This window comes from Hippopotamus amphibius, chromosome 5, assembly GCF_030028045.1.
Source record: "Hippopotamus amphibius kiboko isolate mHipAmp2 chromosome 5, mHipAmp2.hap2, whole genome shotgun sequence".
In the NCBI taxonomy this organism is placed as follows: Eukaryota; Metazoa; Chordata; class Mammalia; order Artiodactyla; family Hippopotamidae; genus Hippopotamus; species Hippopotamus amphibius.
In genome coordinates, this window is record NC_080190.1 from 107,971,606 (window position 1) to 107,993,843 (window position 22,238).

The window sequence follows — 22,238 nt, forward strand, 5'->3', positions numbered from 1 at the left end:
GCCTTGTACTCCTTCTAAATACGTGGTTCTTAAGTTGTGGAGGTGAGGTTGGGAGGGAAGAAAAAAAAAGATATGAAAGTCTTATAGGGAATATTTCCAAGGGGAAGAGAGTGTTCGTGCATGAATGTATCTGTGCGTGCAGGTGGAGGAGGGAGCATTGTAAAACTTTCGGGGGATTCTGATAAACACTGCCTTTCTTCTTACTGAAAATCACCGTCCTACAGGTGAGCATGTAAGAAGACAGGAGTGATATTGGAGTTTAATATTTGAGAGTTGGGATGGCTCTCGTAGGTGATAAAGTCCAGGAAGTGGGCTACCAGGGTGGAACAGAGGTGAAAATTATTGGAGTAGAGGCCAAGAAAAATGAGGCTGGAATGCTGGGTATGTCCACCACAGGATGGCTGAGCTTTGGCTTTCTCCTTTATCACCCACAGCACTTTCCCGAGTATGAAGTACGTAGTGTGTGTTCAATAAATACTCTTAATAGACTGTGTACATTTCAGAAAAATGTATTACTTTTAATATCAATTATGTGAGCATGCAACATTGCTAAATACAAAAGTCATACAAGCTCACAAATGACTTCAGAGACTGCCACTCGTAATTAAAGAACAGTTTAGGGCCTATTAAGACATCATAAACATAGATCCTCTCCTGTTTCCACTTGATGGCTATACATTTTCACCTTATTACTACTGGCTTCACTCAGAAACTCTACTGCCCGCAGTTACATTTCTTTACCCCTGAAAAGAAACAGCCATATCATTCATCTTCTAAAATGGTACATTTCCTCTGTGTCTGAGTAAGACTCAAGTGTTGGGCATTTATAGCATGCAGCTCTAGGGATATTGCGTAAAAATTGGAGGCTGCTTATTATCTGTTGGAAAAACATTTTTATGAATTTATGATATCAATATGTCAGCATAGGATGCTTACAACTGATAAAAGGTAAATTTGAAAAGTTTACATTTATTGCAAATAAGTTGAAAAACTGAAGTTTTCAATTTTCTAGTTAATCAAACAAAATGAGTAGCATGGAACATAAAAAAATCTGAACCGTGCTAACTTTATAGACTTCATGTCAGAAAAATGTCTTCTGGGACTTAACGCAAAAAATGTTTTAATTAAATCTATTATTATTATTTTTTAGATAAAAGTGCTACTCACATCTGTGTCATTGCTCATCTAGGTAACCTGGAGAAAAACAATTGTCCTTTCTGGGACTCGGTTTCCTCCTCTAAAATATGGAGGCTGATCCAGTCCATCTCTGAAAGTTCCCTTCCAGATAAACATGCTCTATAACTGGCTTCAATTTTAGGGCATGTGCAGTAGAAAGCTCTCTGGAGACAGATAAACACAGGTTCACATTTTATTTCACCATTTATTAGTTTTTCAAGCTTGTAAAATTATACCTTATTGAGCCTTAATTTCCTGATTTGTGAAATGGAATAATGCTACCACTTTAATTAAATTATTTGAGGATTAAATGGGAGAATATGTGCTGTGAAGTGAATAGCATAAAGTCAATTGGTTAATAGGCATTCAATGTGTATTATCGAATCAGTGTCTTAGCTTTCTACTCTTTCCTTCTCTCCTTAAAAATTCAATTCTTTGTATATAATTGACTTGCAAGTAAAAGATATTATGATAAAATTTGGAAGATAATGTGAACTTTTGCTGAGCAACATTTGTAGGATGTGACTGTTTTGGAAAGTTGATTTTTATTTTCTGTCTTGGGAATATCTCTGGATTTGAATACAGCAGACAAAGTAGCAGTAAGAGGTCAAAAATAATTCAAAAGCTCCATATGACTTCACAATTTAGCAACTATTATATTTTCAAAGACAAGCATGATGCCACATGCATTAATAGTAGTATAGCACACAGGAATATAAATCCTCCACATATACTCAGCACTAGTCCTAAACTTTACAAAATCACATGAAATCAGCTTGGAATCCCACAATTTTAAGAATGAAGAGAACTTTACCTAGATTCACAAGAAAGCTATGAGGATAATAAATAAGGATATTAAAAAAGCGATTGTATGGGTGGGATGTGTTAAACAGACTACCAGCAATTGTGTAAAATAGCCTCAGGAACCTCTTTTCCCATTTGCGAGTCTATTAATAGGTGGATTTGTTTGCATGATAACTGGACATTTTGGATCCTGTTGGGTTAAGCAGAAGGAAGTACCCGAAAATTTAATCTTCCCTATTTTCTCAAAGACTCACACTGTTAGTATTTTTTCTAGCAATATATGATTGAGGATCAAGTAAAACCCATGCCCTTATCCCACTCATTCAAAAAGTACTGTAAAGGGAGATGAGGGCAGACTTACCTTTCATCCTTTATGTAACTACAGAGGAGGGCTGAGTTCCTGGTATATCCATATAGATTACCTGTTGAAATGCTGCTTAACCTACTTCACATGGGATTGTATCTAAGACCTCGAGGACAGTTAAGTGGGGTCTTTATTATAAAGGGGTCTTCCTGTTGCCTGCTATTTGTCTAGTAATTCATGAGCCATTGGCATATTACTGGTGCCTTATTTATTACCACTGAGAAATGATTTCATAATACTGACCAGAGGGATTACACAGCTCATAGAAACTTTGCATATAAGAACCATGATGTCAAAACACAGCAGAGGCCATCAACAGTATTAATGAGGATTTTGTCAGCTTCTAATGATGATTATTATTGTATCAGAATGCAATTCACACTAATTATTAGTAAAAGTTTACAAACATTAAAAAGTGCATAATAACATTTGGATCTGATAGGGCTGAAAAAAGACATGAAAGACACAACACAAGGGCTTTACTTTTGTGATTGGTGTCCACATGATTGCAAGATCATTTTCTCCATCTTTTGCAGCTCCGTGGTGGTAAGTTGTCCTCCAAATTTTAATAGTATAATACAGCACTGTGATAAATTTGATTCCATAGAAGGGAAGAGTTCCAGTGCTTAGTATTATTTTGCATTCTCTTTCCCACCTCCCCAATTCTCAAAAATCCTCATAATTGGAAATAAAAATATTAGTTGGAAAAAATTCTCCATTTGGGAATAAGACAAAATTTGCAGATTGAATTCTGGTCTGAATTCAGGTAATAGTCACATTAATGGATATTTTTAAATGCCTGTATTATAAGCAAAGGACTCTTGATGAATGTGTTAGACTTAATTCATCAGCAGTGAATTAAGGGGAAAGATTGTTTTAAAAAAGGTGTGTTCTATCCTGTGCACACCACCACACGATGGAGCAAATTTTTAGGCAGCCCTTTTAAAAATGAGTGGTATAAAAATTCACAGTAACATACATCATTTTTGTTTTTCATAAGCAATCAAAGAAGGGGGCAGTGCTGAGCATCTATACTGTACAATACAAAACAGTGTAAATAACACAGCAGGAACACACAGATACATAATGCTAAAAACAGTGCTTTCTGGATGGTTCTTTTACTGGGTGAATACTTGAGCCAGAGATATTTAAACTCTGGGGTTCAACCAACCCTTTGCGATTAGACACAATTAAATCCTCTGACATTGTGAAGGGCCAGATGCTACAGGAAGAATCATCATCTAGGTCAGTGCTACTCTCTACAAGCGTTTCATCGTATGGTCAAGTGAAAGGATCCGTACAAAAATGACATCCAAACACAAGCCACATGATTTCAACCATTGCTAATGCCAGAGGTAGAGAAAAGTCTGTCTGCAGCCACAGCCTCTGCCCCCATTTTTAACATAACAAGCAGGTTCCTGCAATGCAGCACAGCCATTTTCTTTTTCCCCTTTTCACTCCTGGGAGTAAATGCATTCCCGCCAGGCCTGGAGATTCGAGACATGGTCAGGTGTTGATGAAGGTCAAAGTGGAGTGTTAACTTTCAGATTTTGCTGCTTCTCCCTGGGCTTCCCCACTTTGTTCTGTAGAATTTCGCTGTGCATCTTCTTCACCTTCTGTTAGAGACATAAAAAAGGATAAAGGCAAAATAAAAATGATTGCTTATATTTGCTGACTCTCAATATAGCATATTGGAAATTTCAGAAATACTCAAGTCTGAAATCCTCATAGAGACAAGTATATTTTCTTGGTAATCAATTCCCCATCAAGAAAAAGGCTAAAGTGTTTCAAGGGCTGACTAATTCTAGTTCTGGGACAGCATGGCTCAAAAACAAAATAATAACTGAATTTTAAGGGTGGTTAGTGATGCTCTGTGCTTTTGATAAATAGCTAGGAAATCTCATGGCCAGGTCTTGGCATGGCACGTGTAAATTTCACAGGTTACAGAAATCAGATGTGTCTTTAGGCAGAATTCAGAAGTAGGGAACAAGTTTACCTTTTGATGCCTGACTGTCTTATTTTAAGAAATATTTTAAAATTGCATTTTACATTATTCTGAACACTTGATGATAACCTAGATGACTTCTCAGAGGTTTAATTAATTTAAATTAAAAGCAACAGTGGAAGGACCTTATGTCAGCTGGTTAGTCTCTTGTCAGATAGCTGTAATGGCCTCTGGCCTGCCCTTATGGAACATAGGTACAAATCCAATAAACTCACCTTCATAACTGCACCCTTAGCAACAATCTCAGCAATAACAAACACTAAAATTAAACAATGTTTTCTCTCCATTTTAGGTCACCTTACCTGGGTGCAAGCTGCAGGCAATCCTTGATTCAAAGATTCAAATATTTGCGTGTGTTAGCTTGTCACTAAGCAACCAGTATGGTTTAGTGGACAAAATATTGGGGGCTGCCGCAATAACGTGCGTTATATTAATTTTTGGTAAGAGTTTATTACCATAATTCAAATTAATAAAGGTAAGTAGGCTGTCCATTACTTAGATGGAAATGTTGAAGACAATTTCTCCTTTACACTTAACAAGTACACATAAGACACCTCACCATACTTTAGGAAAATTAAAAGCAGTTTTTCCACATGAATATCATATTCTTTTCTAAAGGAGTTCCAAGAATATCATGATGCATTATATAGAATTCTTATGTACTATTTTCATTATTAGAGCAATGAACAAGCCCCCAAGGTGTGCAGATGGCCTGAATCTGAGATGTGTAGATTAGCATGAAACAAGAACTTGGTAAATAGGAGAAGCTCTTGGTAACCAAAGGAATGAAGTCATATTAGGGCAGATGCAAGACAGTAGAATGTTAAGGATGAAAGTGACTGCATAAATACAAGATGAGGCTCTTGACTCCCATGGGGCTTGGGACTTTCTAGGTATTCAGAGACACTTCTCAGGGCTCAGCATAATGATGCAAACACAGAGCTGTGGCTAAATAGATGCTTGACAACAAGTCACAATAAACATGGAACAACAGTATTGTTGAGCATAAACTTAAACAGAAGCTGAAATATTCACGACTTACAAAGGAAGTCCTGCACTATTCTCAGCTAGCGATATTTAATTTGCCATTGTACAGTGGTCATTTTTTTATATTTTAGACTTTTGATTGTATAGTTATTATTTATAGTTCTTTGTACTTAGAATAATAAAGTCAGTGCTGTTTATACTTTGCCTTATTGTGGGCTTTGAGATTTGAAGAGAAACAGAAAATTCTTTCAGGCCTACAGAATTGCAATTAATATATAGAAATATTTAAAAAAAGAATACAGCTGGAAGCATAAAGATATTTGAATTATTTTAAATTATTTAATTATAATATATTAATACCAAATATAAAATGCATTTATTTCTTAATATAAAATATCAACTTATTTAAATTTTAACACAGTCTACACAGACTATGTTAAGAGACTATAGTTTCTTGTATAAGAAAGGTCTTGGGGCTAATGGGTCTTAATTTCAGGGAAGACAAAAAAAGAAGAAATTAAACTACAGTGTGAATAAAAATGTCCTCATATTAAGGATGGCTAAAATTAATGCAGATTATTTAAAATAGAGTATTAGTATAAAATACAAATTTTATGAAAAGGATTAGCAAATTCTCAAAGATTGCAGAAAAAAAAAGTTTGCTTACTTTATGCCACCAAATTGGAATAATTCCCTATAGCCTGTCTCAGAGCTATTTTGAAAATTAACTCCCAGTAGTAATAGTAGAGAAACAACAAAACTTAAAATATACTTCAGTCTATATACTCCATTAAAGTGATTGTTACAGTTTTATTTTGAACCTGAATTTGAAAAGACCAATCTATGACCTGCTGACCTGTAATTACTGAATAAAGTTTTGTCCCTAGGTATTTTAAGGCAATGTTGCTGAGCTATTTCATTAGCATATATATACTCTGACTCAGTTTTCCAGTACTGTAACTGGAAGGCTTTGCCATAAAAATTCTAATAGCAAAGAAGTATCAAGTTGTTGCTATGAGTCAGAAGCTGATCAGTGTTTTCCATGAATATAACACTGTGGTTCCTTAATCATGAACTCCTTTTGAAAGATTATTTTGTACAAGTTTTTTTCACGGAAATACATTCAGCTTTGATACTTGCAAAAGCTAGGGTTGGAAGAACCATCAGGGGATTTATTCAATACTCAGAAGTACCTTGACATGTCAAATTTGTTTTCCTTTTCATTGGTGAAGTTAAGATTTGGTGGGTAGGCGTTCGAGGCCCAATAAGACAAATTTTTCAAACTCAGTATATCATGAAAGGAAAACTAAAAGAACTTTTAATCTAAGGCTTCCTTATGTAACAGACTATTTTACTTCCATTCTCAATAAAAATGGTCCTGGAGACCCTTTTATTTTGAAATGGTTCCTGGAATTGAGGTCCATCTGACTCATCTGTGAATCTTGTTAAACATCTAACACCATTAAATGTTACAAGTGGCCAATATTGTCAAAGTTAGGAGCTCCAAGTTTATTAAATGTTCTACATAAGATATTTCAGAGTTTTTACAGGGATTAGGACTTTAAAAAAACTCATGTGTTTTATTGATTGCATTAGTAAAATCAAATTAAGGACTCTGCATTTGAGTGGGAAACCCTGTAAAGAGAAGTCATTGAAAACAGAGTGGGAGTGATTAAGAGAGATTAGTACCTGCCTTTTATCTTGCCTTAGACTGTTTATAACTCTTTCTATTAGGTTACTTTCAAAGGTGTTTTTTTTTCATGCCTTAATCCTACTTAGCAAAATGCTGCAAATCATTCCATAGAGAGATGGAGGTCAAACAACTCACCTGTCTTGTTGATATCAAGACCTGCTAGTTTCAAGGCTAATTCATTGCTGTTCCCACTTGCAGAGGAAACCAGGATATCATGTATTGCATTTCTTCTACCTGTTCTTCCTGAAGCAATAAAATCTGCATATGTAGTTTCCACATCAGTCATTGCTAACAAATATCCACATAGCAGGGGCTACAAAACAGAAAAATTAATAGGTAAATATAATGTTGGTCAATGGTAAACATTTAACAAAAACACTTGTTAAATTACTGGCCTATAAAATGAATGTGAAATAACTGTCTTGCTTACATGTCCACAAAGCAGGTCATGCTTTGATTCTTGATCAAGGGTCAGGGAACATTTTCTGTAAAGGGGCTGATAGTAAATATTTTAGGCTTTGAGGGTATACAGTCTTTATCCAACTACTCAACTATACGGTTGTAGTGCAAAGGCACTCAAAGAGAATATATTAAAGTAATAAAACAAATTACATTTACAAAAATAGGAATAAGGCCAGATTTGGCCTGCATGCCATAGTTTGCGGACACCTGGTTTAGAGCATAAAATTCTCCTTCTCTAGTACCATTTTAGTCAGTCTTCAACTCCAGAGAGAAGAATTTGAGATCAGTAGCATACCAAGGTGGTGGTGGGGGTGGGGTGGAAGTGTTTCATCCTAGAGGTAAGCAGTAAGCAAGGGCATTGTTTGCAGAGAATCTGAGAACAATAATGACACTGACCAAAATCCAGTTTGCTTTTTATTATTACCATGCACCTGAGCAATTCTAATCAATGCCAGTGATCAAATACTGCTCCCAGCCCAGGAGGACAGCTCCCTTGTTGCCCCATTGGTAAGTCATTCCTTGAGAGGAACGATAATCTTTCTTGACTGGATCTTTGAAATAAAATATTCAAATTTACAAAGGAGTGAATGAAAGTGAGTTTTCCCAAACAAACCTGGTAACACATACTTAATTAAAGACTTAATGGAGAAAATATTTTCGAGGTAGAATATGAGATACATGTAATAACAAAAGGTCAAATGTAAATCTTTAATTTCTTTTTCTGTGTTAAAATCTCATATTCTTTCCTGAAGGTCAAAAGAGGGATGAATACTAAGATATGAAAAATGAATTTCTGCTGGATTAATTTTATTTAAACAGAACTTTAAAGTAACACAGTTTCACCCCTATTCCTAAACATTCCAATTTTATTTTACTATAGTTTAAGATTAAAAACCCATGCCAATCATCAAGAGAAAGGAGTCTTTTCAAAATATATGAAATGTGAAGAAGCTAAAATGGTGGAGCCCGTACACTATCATGGACATGCACACTGTCACTCTGAAACAAATTGATGCCATTTACAGTGAAATACAGGATGGCAGTCAGTAGCACCTTCCTTAAGGCTTCGTTCTTCTCCCAATGCATAATGAGGGAGCTATTAATTTAATCTGGGAAAGACGTTTATACTCTCTTCTGTAAGAGGAAGCCGAAAGAGGAAAGAGGGAGGAATAGCAAAATACAAGTTTTGAAATAGGAAATATATGAATAGTGCATGCTTTACTGTAACTATATTATGGATAATATTGATTTCCAATCAGTTGACTATATCTGCTATTCTTTTTTATGGGAATATGATTTAAAGGCTCTTATCATGTTACTTAAAATTTCCAAATGCTCCTCAGAAGATCCTGAGTTTAATCCTGGCTCTGCCATTAGGTCATGGAGTGACAGAAAATCACCTGACCTTCTGGCCTTCCATTTTCTCATAAGTAAAGCAGGGCAGCTGGATGACAGAATCATTGATGACACTTTAAGTAAGCATGTAAAAACAATGATCACTCAAAACTATATCATTTCTAGAATCTTGAATTTGGAAATCCCCTTCTGTGACCATAACCACCTATTTTTTTTTTTCTTTTCCTCTTACTCTCAATGAATCTGTTCTTCACACAGGTCGTATCTTTAATTCCTTTAACGCGTTTTGTTTTAGTTTCCTCTAGGCCCAGTCTGGATCAACTGCCAACTCTTTCATGTAGCTTCTTATTAGCATCAAGGAGTCCCTTTGCTCTACTGTCACCTTGATTTTCCTAAGCCTCACCTGGAAAACAGCACGGTGCACTTTCTCTGATCTCATTACTGGGTGGCTGAGTGTTACCAGAAAGTCACAAAAGTGTGCCAATTGGCTCAACTAAACATTTTTTACTCTATTATTAGTATACACCCTGAGTTGTACAGAAATTCTTTTGTTCACCTCTAGTTACTCTTCCGTATGCTTCTCTCTGTGGGAGGGATTCCAAACCCTTTCTAGTCCACACAACCAGACACTACCTGCCTCAAGAGATGACTCTGCATCTTCCTTCTTGGAGAAGATGCAGGGCATCTGCTGCAGGTTCTCTTACATTTCTTCCTTTCTCAAATACATTTCTCTGTAAATCACTGTTTTTTCTTTTCTAGAGAAACTATCTGCTTTCTTTTTAAGGCATGCTATTGATTCTATTTCCTATTTCCTTCTGTAGGACCTTGTTCCATCCATTTTTTTTCTCAATAATTTGAGTCTTCTTTCTCCTCTGGATTTCTCCCTTAAGTTTATAAGCATGTTCAAGTCTTTCCTTACTAAAAAAACGAACCAACCATTCAACCAAATACCTTTTCCTCAACCTTCACACATCTTTGCTCTACCTTCTCTTTCCTTCATTAAACTTCTCAGAAGGGTTCAGTTACTCTTATTTTCTCACTTTCCTTGAATCAACCTTTAGAATTTTTCTCTTCCATTGGCCTTTATAAAGTATGTTTTACGGAGACTGCTTTCTTATAGGTCACTGAAATAACCTGTGTTAATATAAACTGCTTAGTGTTAAAGGTTCTTGTGTCTATCCTGTTTGAGCTCTCTGTAATATATGGCAGTGCCAGTTACATTCTCCTTGAAACTCTTCCCTAGCACATATTAAAAGTTATAGATGCAAAATGATCATAGGAATCAGACCTATCTGTATTTGAATCTAGACTTTCCATTTACTTGTTATGCTATGTCTAATCTCTCGCTACTCAGTTCTTCATCTGTAAATTGTGATAAATATACTTAGTTCTCAGGATGATTATGAGAATTTACTTGGATTAAGTATCTCAAGAGCCTAACGCAGTGTTTGGCACATGGTGGGTAAGTGCTGATTAAAAAAACCAAAAAAACAAAAAAACCTGTCACTTTCTCAGCTTTCATGATACCTTACTATCCTGGCTCCATCCCATTTGACCTTTGTATTCTTTACAGACTTCCCTTTCTAGGGTCATCTTTAGAAATAAGGGCACATTTTGTAGGAATTTAGAATCAGTCATTGACCTTCTTTACTTACTAACTTTAATAACTCATCTAATCTCATTGCTTCTAATTCCTCACTATGGATAATACAAAGTCTGCATCTCCTATTTAGAATGTTCTCCCAACCTCCTCACACACGAGAGCAACTGCCTGCTGAATAGGGACTTCCACTTGGTTTTGCACAAATATTTCAAATTCAATAAAACAAAGTAAGACAACAACAAAACACACAAATAGAGAAAACTGGCCTCATTAATATGTAATGTTGGAGCATATTTTTACTTATTTCTCTCACTTGATATCCATGTCTAATCATTTGCTAGGTCATGTTGGTTTTTATTTGATGTCACTCATATTTATTCTCTGTAAAACATAGGAAAAGCTCTTACCAGGATTACTGCTGAGTTTTCCCACAATCTAGAAAGAACCCACTTTTGCTGCTTTAACTTTAACCACTCGCTCTCATATTTGATATGCTACAGAAAAATGCACAATATTTTCCCAGAGCTTCTTTGATGGTGCATTTGCTCAAGTCTCTTATTCCACCTGGAATGCCTCCCCCTGACAAACTTGTTTGTTGAAATGGATTTAGCCCTCAAAATTCAGCCAAATGCTATCTTCTCTTTGTCTTCTTTTCCTTATCTCTTCAGCTAGCACTGCCATAAGCTTTGATTTGTGCCTGCACAGGGCACTAAAATTCTAACTAACATTATGGTTGCCTCTCCTAGACAGATCACAAGTTCTGGGCAAGACAGGAACTGCATTTTGTTAATATGTTAACTACGTAGAATTCCTAGTAGAGCCATTTGCACATAGTCAGTGCTGAATAAAAGTATGTTGAATAGAATTGGACAATGAGGAAGAACTACATTAATCACCTTTCATCAGTAGCCACCGAGAACTTTCCTATTCCCTGGTTATACTAAATTACCAAATCCTAAAACTCTGGAAGGTATTATAGGTGAAGAATCTGAGGACCAGATAGTTCAAGTGATCTGCCCATCTTCACACAATTATTTAAGTGTTTGGAATGAAGGTCTGTAAAGTCCCAATCCACTCTTTCTGTTTTACCAGGTTGCCTACCTGTGAGTAAGCTACGAATATGGATAAAGTTTTTGACCTTGAAGTAATTCAGTGTTATTAATTATAAAGATATTTTCATTACCTACTCTACCACCATTAACCAATGCAGTACTTAGCTTCTATGTTACCTTAAAGATTTAGAATTGGATATCTTTACAGATTTCTTTCTATGGTCACATTTTTAAATAAGGGCACATTTTGCAGAAATTTAGAATCAGTCATTGACCTCATATTTAGCAAACATATCTGATAAAAAGGTGAGGTGGGTTACAGGAATAAGCTCATCTCAGTCATTGTTATTTCTTTCATTCTTAGTCTCTTTATGGCTTTTTAAAACATAGGCTTTAAAAACAGCACAACCACTATTATTTCTTATCTGATAAAAATGCTATGACGTAAGCAAAAAAAAATCTTCATTTTCAGTTAAAGAAAATAAGCCTCAGAGCTGTTAAGAGACTGCTGAATAACTTAAACCCAGGTCTGTGGGTTTTGCATAAAGAGCATTGTATTTTGCAATAAAGTTCCTTGTTTTTTGCAATTATCATTTTTTTAAAATGTAGACTCTCATAATAATACTCACGTATGTGGGGGTTTATGCTGATAATAGTTTTAACAAGATTTGAAATATTAGAGTGAGACAGAAAAAAGTGGTGACATTTTCCATGAGAAGATATGAATTAAAAGGTGTACTGTATTATGATTTGTGTATCTGGGGATGTTAATTCCTGGTGATGGTGGTAATTCTACTTATAAGAGGGGAGCCAACAACGTAATTTGAATTTTCATTTATGCTACTTCTAAGTAAATGAGCATATGGAAGAAGAAACAGGGTTATGAGAGATGTATGTGTATATTGTGTTCACCTTTGATATGTCGGTATCTAGCTTTCAGTTGGATGGAGTGAAAGACAATAATGAGAACTGTAAGAGTAGATTACTCCTGTAAACTCCTTTTCCCCTTAAGCATTTATGAAATATACTTGCTAGATTGATGTGTATCCAATTGTAAACCTCTAAAGTAACATAGAACCTAAATACTGGACATTCAATTATGGTAGCCATTATAATTATCATAATAATAGTTATTATTATAAAGTACTATTTCACTTTTATTACATTTGCTTTCTCCAGACAATAAACTTATTTTTCAGTAAAAAAAGAATGATAGTTGACAAACAGTGCATGCGTAAATACATGAAGAATATAATTACGTTTTAAAACAAAGTATATAGATGCTATAAACTCTTTATCTTTTTTTCTCTCTCCATGATTATGCTCCCTTAGTTAATTCCCATTAGGTGCTCAAAAATAGTAATTTTTACATGCATGGCAGCTATGTTTTTCCCTTTCAGCTAAAAATTTAGACACAGCTCTTCAATTTATTGATATGGCTATCAGAGACTGGAAATAACTTTTACACCAATATAATCACTGTATAATGACTTGTAGCTTGGTTGGAAATTCTGGGGAAACTGTTGCCAAATGATCCTGACAGATATTCACCCAGAAGTGACAAAAAAATAAAAAAAAAAAAAACCCAAAACTTTAATAAGTGTTGACAGCTGGTAGAGGTTTAATACAGTAGCAATTAGCACACATTCTGGCCTTATGTAAAATAAACTAATCAGAATAAAACTTGGAAAATTTACCAAAAATGGGTTTTGATTCTTCACTAGAGCTTCCTTTTTATATTGCTATAATTAGGATTTTCTAGACGTGACAAAATGGTAGTATTAGATATAAAGAAGATAATATGGTATTTTTTTTTTGCATCTAGTTATACACAAGAGCAAATTATACTAATATACAAAGTCTGATTAGAGAGGAAAAGACATTTTATAATTTAAGTACTGTACTATTTAAAATTAGACTAAATTTTAAAGCATAAATCTCTAAATATTGATATCTAAAAATCCAATCAAAATTCATGACTAAGAAATACCTTGCTTTCTTTTCCCCTTTCTTAAAAAAGTCTCACTTTCTCCCTCTTTAACAAAGGGAACAGTATTTTGGTATTCTAAAATTTTTTGGTTTGTGTAATGGATTTCTAAAGTGAGATTCATAATTCGTGTCTTTCCCTTATTTATGCCCTTTATGTTTCTTAATATCATTTACACAAATTGAGAGAATAAACCAGAAGATTTCATCCTAGTAGAATTTATAAATCAAGATAGATTGCAAGAGGTTAGAAAAAGTATGTACTTACGTCTCCTATATTAAACGAATTGAAGTGTCCACATAGATGTATCCTAAAAGAAGCTGGGTCTATGAAGCTGCTTAAATGATTTTTATAGTGACATTGAGTCATGAGCCAAATGGTGACTGGATAACATGCTAATTTTACTCCTGTAAATGGGGACACATGAAATGAGACTCACAGACTTGGAAGAAAGAATGGAGAGAATGTCATCAGCAGGCACTGAAGTGTTCTCGCTAATATAAATGGTATGATTTCTTTTGTAAGAGAAGGAAAATTCTTTCTCTCCCACTATTACAAATGCAATTACATGACTTCTCAATTGTTACTTTATGAAATCATGTGAAGTTTGTTAAAAGTCCTTGAGTAGTTTACTATGTTCTTAGGGCTTGGTCTACATTAGTGTTTCTGAAATGCTGTGGTCTCAGATATCCATTTCATTCTCAAAAATTATTGAGTACCCCAATGAGATTTTGTTTATATGGTTATATCTGCCAACATTTACCATATGTGAAATTAAGACTGAAAATTTTAAATATTTATTAATTCACTTAAAATATAAATAGCAAGCCCATTACATGTTTCCACAAATAATACATTTTTAGTGAAATGAAATATATTTTCTAAAGTCCAAAAAGAAATAGTGACAAGAATGGCATTGTTTTACGTTTTGAAATTCTCTGGCTTAGTTTTGCAAATGTCTGGCTTAATAAAAGACATCTGGTTTCTCATATCTGCTTCTGCATTCAATCTGTCTCAATATGTTGTTTTACTGAAGTATATGAAGAAAATCTGGCCTCATACAGATTTCTTAGTTGGAAAGTGAAGAGAATTTTAGTAGCTTTTTCAGATAATTTTGGACTTTTTTATTTTGCAATGTGGAATCTAAAACCATATCAATGTTTCCCATACTGTTATATTAAAATCTACTGTCTACTTTGCACTTTAAATGGATATTTTGCCCATGCATATTTTAAAAAATATCAGGCATTAGTCCTTTGGGAAAATACTGGTTCACTGGGTTATGCAAAATGTCCAAAATTACCATATTTTACTATATTTACAATATCACATCTGTTAGTAACACCACCCTTCTCATCAGAAAAGTCTTTAAGAATTGAGAAACTGACAAGTTCAAAGAGACAGATAATAAGTTTTCCAAAACTGTAATTTTTGTTTGAAAGCTCATATTTTATCACTGGCAATGGATAACAGTTGGATTTTGCTTCTTTTGAAGTGACAAGCTCACTTTGTTCATTTTTAAGAAAATCTCCGCCAGATACCCGAGTTTGAAAAACCACAGTTTGCTTGTCAGTTGTTCTTTCAAGTAAAAATGGTGATTCATGGGAAAAGTGGCTAATTCAGCTCTCAACGTAAGCAGTCACACAAGTACTTTACTTAAGACTACCATGCACTTTGGTACATCTTCAATGACTTCCCATTTCATCACACAGAATATTTAAAGGACCTCTACTCAAGGGTCAAGATTTGACAAAATTAATATATTTTAGCTGCTTAATCAAGTACATTCTTAGGTAAATCTTGCATTTTAAAAATATTAACCCTGGTGCTTTCCTGGTAGCGCAGTGATTAAGAATCCACTTGCCAATGCAGGGGACATGGGTTCAATCCTTGGTTCAGGAAGATCTCACATGCTGAAGAGCAACTAAGCCCATGTACCACAACTACTGAGCCTGCACACCACAACTACTGAAGCCCGTGTGCTCTAGGGCCTATGCTGCACAACAAGAGAAGCCAATGCAATGAGAAGCCTGCACACAGCAATGAAGAATAGCCCCTGCTCGCCGCAGCTGTTAACTCTGAGTGTGTGGTGGTGAAGTATACCATCCTTACTAGTAGAGTTTGCTGCTGCTGACTTGATTTGTGCTAACGTGTCAGCAGTTTTCTCCACCATGCTTTTGCACCATTAGTACAAATGTCAGCCAAGTGAAAAAGGCAAATAGCATCAGTATTATTACGAAAATTATTCTGAACTTGTGAATTCACTGAAAGTATCTCAGGGAATGACTGAAAGGGTTTTGGGGACATGCAGGAGTCAGGGAACCAAATTCTGAGAACTGCTGATCTACATAATAACAGGAAGCTATCCAACAAACACTCTAGATTATAGAAGGAATCCTTTTGTAAAGAACTTAACTAAGCAACTTTCTGATTCCTAAAATATTCTGGAAATATCAGCTATTTCCATGAGTACTATCTATTTCTGTTTTCTTTACCTGTATAAGGATACTACTTATTTATCTAATTCAGGTTTACAAACAATCTGGTAGCTTATATCTAAAAAAAAAATCCCCTAATCTCACAAATCAGAGGGCTTCAAACTAAGTCTCATGAGCTCAGGACAGGGTGCCAGAACTTGATGCTACTTAATTCCCCCTTTCCTTGAATTGCACTATTTTCTAGTCATACTGTGAAGTAAGTGACATCAAAGAAGAAATCAAGAACCACACCATATTAATAGCAACAATTTGAAAATTTCTGTAAAAGTCTCCTCTGTTAAGGCATAATTATAATTCATGCACCAGATCATGACATTTGCATGCTCTAGAATACCATTTGGTATAATGGGACCCGTATTCTCCTTTAGAAGAGTTTGGATAGTGTCCTATCAAAAGCATACTTTAAAAAATGTAATCACATATACAGATTGTATCACAGAATGATGCCAACACATATTAACTCTGCCAAGGCAAACCCTCTCTTGTTCTAAATCCAAGGCATTGACTTTTTTTATCACAAAAAATTGCTAGAATAAGTTTTGCCTAATATGAGAAAAAAATAAAATCAGCTTTGATGATTTTCACAGTAAGTTTTTGACTACTACTACTAGAAATAATAACCCGTCTACATTTGTTGGGGGGTAGTTCTTCCCTGATTTTTAGTGTAAAATAAAACTTCTCAAGTTCAAAAATTTCCAACATTCGATAGTAATGGTTATCCTTCTCAATCTTCTCTCTATTCATCAGTTCATTTCTGATTCCCCAGCGATGTGATAATTGTGATACTTATGCCTTCATTCAAGATTATATATATTTTTTTCCTTGTTTTCACATGGGCACATTTTCATATTGTTTTTGTAAACTTAAGACCTAGTCAATTGTATTAGTACTTCTCTGAAACTTCCTTTAGCCCAGATTCAAATCCTTTTTTCTTTCTTCCCATATTGATTAACAAATGAAAACTTCATAATGAGAAATCTAAGCCTAAGAATGTTATAAACCCAGAAGCACAGGCTATCTTACTTAAGGAAATATTTTCAATGTCTAATTAGGCAGCAAGTGACCTCAAAGCTACTGTTCATTTCTGGCTGACTTCTTTGATACCCCTAACAACAGCAATTTCATGATTATTTTGTGCTTCTTAACTTTTACATATATTTCATCTTCTTACTCTCCATAGAAAATCTTGCCTAATGATTGTGTGGAGAATATCAAGGTCATCCTACAAAAATTCCTTCAATTTCTGTTTCTTTATCATTACATCAAAACTGCCATCTCTTTGAGTCCTTTTGCCAACACTAATACCAGACTGGTGCTCTTGATTCTGTCTTCTCTTATATTATTGTTCCTTCAATCCTGCCTTGTGTTTCTGGAGTCCTTCTTTTCCCTACTTCTCCAATGCCTATAAAATTGTTTACATTTTCCCCATTATAAAATATATTTCATCTTTTAACTCTGTTCTTTTTGACATTCACCTTTTACTCATTTACTCCCAAACTTACAAAAAAAGAGGTAGATACTAATTTTCCTCTGTCCTTTACAATGCTTTATTTTTAATTCCTTTGCAATTAAACTTACACATCTATTAATTTATCAGAATTGATTTCTCAGAGAAAAACCACTACAGATTAATCGCAAAATTCAATAGACTTGGAGTACGTGAGGCTAGACTAAGCATAAAGGAAAAAAGAAAAAGGTTCCCCTGCTATTTCAAGTCTAAAATTTTTTCTTAAGAATTTAAAGACCAAAAAACACATTAACCATAAAAAGTTATAAGAAAAATAATGAAAATAAGAATCAAAAGTTTAGCAGAGAATGAGGAAGGAAAGATGGCAGCAAAGTAGAAGGACATGGAATGCATCTCTCTCCATGGATGCATCAGGAATACATCAATAGATGCAACAATTCCTACAGGAAACTGGCTGAGCACTAGCAGAAGACCATGGATACTGGAAAGGACTACAAATATCCCAGCATAAGTGGCCAGGATGAGCAACCTGTGGAGTCTGGATTCCTCAACCAGAAGTCAAGCCTGAGGGTCAGGGGAGGGAGCACAGAGTACAGGATGCTAGACCACTAAAGAATCCTCAGCATGGGGAATATTAATTGCAGAGAGCTCTCATGGAGGCCTCTATTGGAGTCTAAGACCTGGCTTCACCCGACTACCTGCAATTGCCAGTGCTGGATACCTCACAACAAACTACAGACAAGACAGGAACACAAACCCACCCATCAGCACATAGACTACCTAAAGCCATACTAAGCTCAAGATACCCTAAAGAACACTACCTGACATGGCCCTGCTCATCAGAGGGAAAAGACTCAGATCCATACACCAAAAAGCAGGCACCAGACCCTCCCATCAGGAAGCCTACTCAAGACACTGGACAATCCCACCACAGAGGGCAGAGAACAGAAACAAGAGGAATTACTACTAGGAGAATAGGGAAAGGAGACAGCAAATACTGGAAATGAGACAAAATGAGAAAACAAACACCTTGCAGGCAAAGGAGCAAGATGATAAAAACACACAAGACCAAATAAATGAAGAAGAAATAGTCAAATTGCCTGAAAAAGAATTCAGACTGGAGCAGAAAGTCAGTAGACTGAGGCTTGGGGCAGTGAAACAGAGTTTCTGAACATCCACAAATTGGTGTCTGCAGAGTCAAAAGTGACTGGGATCAAGTGGTTGATCAAGAGGAATGGGAGAGGCAGTCTCAACCTCTGTGAAACCCAGGTGCTGACTCAAACCTCAGTCCTGTTCTCATGTGAGTCTGATGCAGGTTTTAACCTGTGGACCTTCTGGTCCTCAAGCCCTCAGCTCAGCGCATCTTATTCCAACACATGGCAGAAACTGCATTTCCTGTTGTCAACTCCAGTGGGTGATGACACCATAATCTCTGCTGAAGTCTGAAGCTTGGACAGTCTTTTATAAACACCTCTATTGCCAGGAAAAGCAACCCCAAAAGTTTGGACAACCATGAGGAAACAAAGAAATACCATGCAGGCAAAGGAGCAGGAAAAAAACCCACAAGACCAAATAAATGAGGAGAAAATAGGAAAAATGCCTGAAAAAGAATTCAGGGTAATGATAGTAAAAATGATACAAAATCTCAATAACAAAATAGAGAAAGTACAAGAAACAGTTCATAAGAACTCAGAAAAACAAACAGCAATGGATAACAAAATAACCAAAATTAAAAATACTCTAGATGCTATAACCAGCAGAATGACTGAGGCAGAAGAACGAATAAGTGAGTTGGAAGATAGAATGGGGGAAATAACTGCCATAGAGCAGGAAAAAGAAAAAAGAATAAAAAGAATAGAAGACAGTCTCAGAGACCTCAGTGATAACATTAAGCATACCAACATTCGAATTATAGGCATCCCAGAAGAAGAAGAAAACAAGAAAGGGTCTCAGAAAATATTTGAAGAGGTTATAGTGGAAAACTTCCCCAACATGGGAAAGGAAATAATGAACCAAGTCCAAGAAGCACAGAGAGTCCCATACAGAAAAAACCCAAGGAGAAATACACCAAGACACATATTAATCAAACTAATGACAATTAAACACAAAGAAAAAATATTAAAAGCAGCAAGAGAAAAGCAACAAACAACATATAAGGGAAAACCCATAAGGATAACAGCTGACCTTTCTACAGAAACTCTGCAGGCCAGAAAGGAATGGCAGGATATACTGAAAGTCCTGAAAGAGAGAAACCTACAGCCAAGAATACTCTACCCAGCAAGAATCTCATTCAGATTTGAGGGAGAAATCAAAAGCTTTCCAGACAAGCAAAAGTTAAGAGAATTCAGCACCACCAAACCAGCCTTATAACAAGTGCTAAAGGAATTTCTCTAAGTAGGACACACAAGAAAAGGAAAACACCTACAAATACAAACCCAAAACAATTAAGAAAATGGTAATTGGAACACACATGTCAATAATCACTTTAAATGTCAATGGATTAAATGCTCCAACCAAAAGACACAGACTGGCTGAATGGATACACAAACAAGACCCTTCTATATGCTGCCTACAAGAAACCCACTTCAGACCAAGGGATACATATAGACTGAAAGGAAAGGGATGGAAAAAGATATTCCATGCAAATGGAAGTCAAAAGAAAGCTGGAGTAGCAATACTCATATCAGACAAATTAGACTTGAAAGTAAAGACTATCAAAAGAGACAAGGAAGGACACTACATAATGATCAAGGGATCCATTCAAGAAGAACATATCACAATGGTAAATATCTATGCTCCCAACATAGGAGCACCTCAATACATAAGGCAAATGCTAACAGCTATAAAAGGGGACATCAACAGTAACACAATAATAGTGGGAGACTTGAACACCCCACTTACATCAATGGACAGATCATCCAAACAGAAAATAAATAAAGACATGCAAGCTTTAAATGACACATTAGACCATCTCAACTTCATTGATATTTATACAACATTCCATCCAAAAGTGACAGAATACACCTTCTTCTCAAGTGCACATGGAACATTTTCCAGGATAGATCACATCTTGGGTCACAAATCAAACCTCAGCAAATTCAAGAAAATTGAAATCATATCAAGCATCTTCTCAGACCACAATGCCATGAGACTAGATATCAATTACAGGAAAAACACTGCAAAAAATACAAACACATGGAGGCTAAACAATTCACTCTTAAACAACCAAGAAATCACTAAAGAAATCAAGGAGGAAATCAAAAAATATCTAGAAACAAACAACAATGAAAACACAACAACCCAAAACCTATGGGATGCAGCAAAAGCAGTTCTAAGAGGGAAGTTTATAGCAATAGAGCCCTACCTTAAGAAACAAGAAAATTATCGAATAAACAACCTAACCTTACAATTAGAAAATGAAGAACAAAGAAACCCCAAAGTGAGCAGAAGGAAAGAAATCATAACCATCAGAGCAGAAATAAATGAAAAAGAAAGGAAGGAAACCATAGCAAAAATAAATAAAACTAAAAGCTGGTTCTTTGAGAAGATTAACAAAATTGATAAACCATTAGCCAGACTCATCAAGAAAAAAAAGGGAGAAGATGCAAATCAACAGAATTAGAAATGAAAAAGGAGAAGTCACAACGGACACCTCAGAAATACAAAAGATCATGAGAGACTACTACAAGCAACTAAATGCCAATAAATTGCATAACCTGGAAGAAATGGATACATTCTTAGAAAAATACAATCTTCCAAGACTGAGCCAGGAAGAAATAGAAACCATGAACAGACCAATCACAAGTACGGAAATTGAGACTGTGATTAAAAATCTCCCAACACACAAAAGCCCAGGACCAGATGGGTTCAAGGGTGAATTCTATCAAACATTTCGAGAAGAGCTAACACCTATCCTTCTCAAACTCTTCCAAAATATTGCAGAAGGTGGAACACTCCCAAACTCATTCTACGAGGCTACCATCACCCTGATACCAAAACCAGGCAAAGATATCACAAAAAAAGAAAACTACAGACCAACATCACTGATGAATATAGATGCAAAAATCCTCAACAAAATACTAGTGAACAGACTCCAACAGCACATTAAAAAGATCATACACCATGATCAAGTGGGGTTTATCCCTGGGATGCAAGGATTCTTCAATATATGCAAATCAATCAACATGGTACATCATAACAACAAATTGAAGGATAAAAACCTTATGACCATCTCAATAGATGCAGAAAAAGCTTTTGACAAAGTTCAACATCCATTTATGATAAAAGCTCTCCAGAAAATGGGCAAAGAAGGAAATTACCTCAACATAATAAAAGCCATATATGAAAAACTAACAGCCAACATTGTTCTCAATGGGGAAAAACTGGAAGAATTCCCTCTAAGAACAGGAACAAGACAAGGGTGCCCACTCTCACCATTATTAGTCAACATAGTTTTGGAATTTTTAGCCACAGCAATCAGAGAAGAAAATGAAATAAAAGGAATCCAAATTGGAAAAGAAGAAGGAAAATTGTCACTCTTTGCAGATGACATGATATTATATATAGAAAACCCTAAAGACTCTACCAGAAAACTGCTAGCACTAATTGATGAATTTAGTAAAGTAGCAGGATACAAAATTAATGCACAGAAATCTCTTGCATTCCTATACACTAACAATGGAAGAGCAGAAAGAGAAATTAAGGAAACTCTCCCATTCACCATTGCAACCAAAAGAATAAAATACCTAGGAATAAACCTGCCTAAGGAGGCAAAATATCTGTA

The 22,238-nt window shown here is 35.4% G+C and overlaps 1 protein-coding gene across 3 annotated transcripts in view; it reads right to left on the bottom strand.

Annotated features, from left to right (window-relative positions):
- Positions 1-493: 493 nt before the first annotated feature.
- PKIA (cAMP-dependent protein kinase inhibitor alpha) overlaps positions 494-22,238 on the bottom strand; it is a 109,270-nt gene continuing 87,525 nt past the window's right edge. For 2 of the 3 annotated variants that reach the window (XM_057736180.1, XM_057736181.1), the window contains 2 exons: positions 7,165-7,342; positions 494-3,960 (listed from right to left, as the gene is read on the bottom strand). In XM_057736180.1, the coding sequence (XP_057592163.1) occupies positions 3,881-3,960; positions 7,165-7,315 (231 nt within the window). In that variant the 5' untranslated portion in view covers positions 7,316-7,342 and the 3' untranslated portion in view covers positions 494-3,880. Of the gene's footprint in view, positions 3,961-7,164; positions 7,343-13,756; positions 13,832-22,238 lie in introns of those variants that run through there. The other variant, XM_057736179.1, reaches the window with a different exon arrangement.